We start from the raw sequence: 2,595 nt of genomic DNA, 5'->3' as shown, positions 1-2,595 counted from the left end.
ATTTTTTGATTTAATGTAGAGATGAGGTCTCGCCAAGTTGCCCAGGCAGGTCTTGAACCCGCGGGCTCAGACAATCCATTCACCTCAGCCTCCCATATTTTATACAATTAATGTAAATTATTTGCTATCAGAAAAATATTTTTTAAGTTTAAGAAACTTTAAAAAGGAATACTATCTAGACATTTAAAAAAATAAGCAGTTGCGTTATGTATAAATAAATATATATACGAAGTAATGTCATTGAAAAAGAATACTGCCAGGCTCGGTGGCTCAGCCTGTAATCCCGTGCCTTTGGGAGGCTGAGGTGAGTGGATTGCCTGAGCCCGCGGGTTCAAGACCCGTCTGGGCAACTTGGCGAGACTTCATCTCTACAATAAATCAAAAAATAAGCCAGGCGTGGGAGCACGCGCCTGTAATTTCAGCTACTTGGCAGGCTGAGGCAGAAGGATCGCCAGAACCCAGCAGGTCGAGGTTGCGGTGACCGGGAGCGGCCACTGCACTCCAGTCTGGGCAACAGAGTGAGACTCCAACTCTAAAAAAAAGAAAAGAAAAAGAATACTAAATAGTCCCAGGATTACAGAAATAGTATTTTATGTGCCTAGAAAAAAATAGGAAACAATTTGGAGTGATAGAGATAACTTAATGTTTATTAAATCCTTTTGTTTTCTGTAAAAGTTTTATACATTTTTATCAACAGAGTAAAATTAGTCTGGCCTTGAAAAACATTTTGTGCGTGTGCTTTTTGAAAATAGTACATATAGGCCAGGCACGGTGGCTCACACCTATAATCCCAGCACTTTGGGAGACCGAGGTGAGAGGATTGCCTCAGCCCACGGGTTTAAGACCAGCCTGGGCAACTTGACGAGACCTCATCTCTACAATAAATAAAACAATTAGCCTGGCATGGTAGTGTGTGCCTGTAGTCCCAGCTACTCGAGAGTTCAAGGTGGGAGGACTGCTTGAGCCCAGCAGGTCAAGGCTGTGGTGGCCGTGAGCATGCCACCGCACTCCAGCCCGGGTGACAGAGTAAGACTCCAACTAAAAAAAAATAGTACACATAAAACTTTCAGATAACATTTATATTCTCTTGTTCATCAGGGGAAAAGAGTTTCTTTTTACAAACGAGCCCAAATCCTTGTAGCAGATACGTGGAGTGTACTAGAAGGAAAAGGAGATGGCTGCTTTAAGGACATCTCCAGTATCACCATGTTTGCTGACTATAGACTACCTCAAGTTCTTGCTCACCTTGGAGCCCTGAAATACTCTGATCAGCTACTGAACAAGCTTCTCAAAGGTTTGCAACCGTAATTAAGTCATTCTTTGTTATACTATGAATTGTTGTTGAGTTTGTTTAATTTTGTTCACAAAAGGGCTCCTTTGCTTTTAAAAAAAAAGTACTATTTATGTTAAATATATGTAAAGAGAAATGTAAGGACAATTAAAATATTGATAGAATGACTTTTCTTGTTTATATTATGGAATATGGTCTTATGGACAGTTGTGCTGTTTAAACATTAAAATTTCAGAGCCTAATAAATTGAAACCTAAATTTATGTTGCAAGAAAGTGTGCGACGTTGACAGTTCACCATGTAGTGTTTGAAGAGTGTTAATTAAGCTGAAAACACACTTTGTGATATAAAGGGTAGGCTGAAAGATAGGTAATAGATACTGATTCTGAGTCACGAGACTCTAAGGTCTGCTATTAGGTTTTCTTATACCAGTTACTCACTTGTCTAGGCTTATTTATGTACTATTATTGGATATGATTGTTGATATCAAGATTAGGAGCCTTATGATATATGGGTTAAGAAGTTTGTGTGAAAATTAGGTTTCCAGCTGGACACAGGGATCATGTCTGTAATCCTAGCACTTTGGAAGGTGGAGGCAAAAGCAAAAGGATTGCCTGAGCCCAGGGGTTTGAGACCAGCCTCGGTAGCTTGGCAAGACCTTGTCTTTACAATAAATAAAAAGATTAGCCAGGTGTGGTGGCACACATCTGTGGTTCCAGCTACTTGGAAGACTGAGGCGGAAGGATCCCCTGAGCCCAGCAGGTCGAGGCTGCCCCGGTACCTTGCTTAATCAATATTTGTATATGTAACTTTGAATTGTACTCCAAATTTTTAAAAATTAAAATAAATAATTCAATCAATAAATAAATGAAAGTTGTAAAACACGCAACTGACTTTCTTTTTTTTAATTTTTTTTTACTTTAAAAATGGTTACAGTTCAGGGTTGGGCCTAGAATTATTCATCATGCAAGAATTGATTTCTTAAGAATTGTAAAACACTCCAAGGATAACTCCTTTTCCTTTTAATACTTTGGAAAATATGGTATAATTCTGCCTTCAAAATTGACAACTATAGTACTTCTCACATAAATTCAAAATGTTTTAATTTGCCTAAATTGAAACTTGTTGAGATTCCGGATATATATCATTCTTAGAAAACTGAACCATGAGATTCAGTGTACCCAAGTGCTATTCAAAAGGCAGAATGCATACAAAAATTTTAAAATTTTACAAAATAAACAGTATCGTAATTTAATACAGCTTTTTCCATTTTTAAAATTTGTGTACATTTTCTTAGTGCACTCT

The 2,595-nt window shown here is 37.8% G+C and overlaps 1 protein-coding gene across 1 annotated transcript in view; it reads left to right on the top strand.

Moving 5' to 3' along the window:
• The window catches only part of CUNH9orf64 (chromosome unknown C9orf64 homolog), a 16,864-nt gene that overhangs the window by 11,318 nt on the left and 2,951 nt on the right, over positions 1 to 2,595 (top strand). The window contains exon 3 of the mRNA XM_008050935.2: positions 1,099 to 1,294. Within this exon, the coding sequence (XP_008049126.1) occupies positions 1,099 to 1,294 (196 nt within the window). The remainder of the gene's footprint in view (positions 1 to 1,098; positions 1,295 to 2,595) is intronic.

Source organism: Carlito syrichta, unplaced genomic scaffold (genome assembly GCF_000164805.1).
Source record: "Carlito syrichta isolate Samal-C Ts95f unplaced genomic scaffold, Tarsius_syrichta-2.0.1 Scaffold154493, whole genome shotgun sequence".
Taxonomy (NCBI): domain Eukaryota; kingdom Metazoa; phylum Chordata; class Mammalia; order Primates; family Tarsiidae; genus Carlito; species Carlito syrichta.
This window is presented reverse-complemented; position numbering and strand designations above follow the sequence as displayed.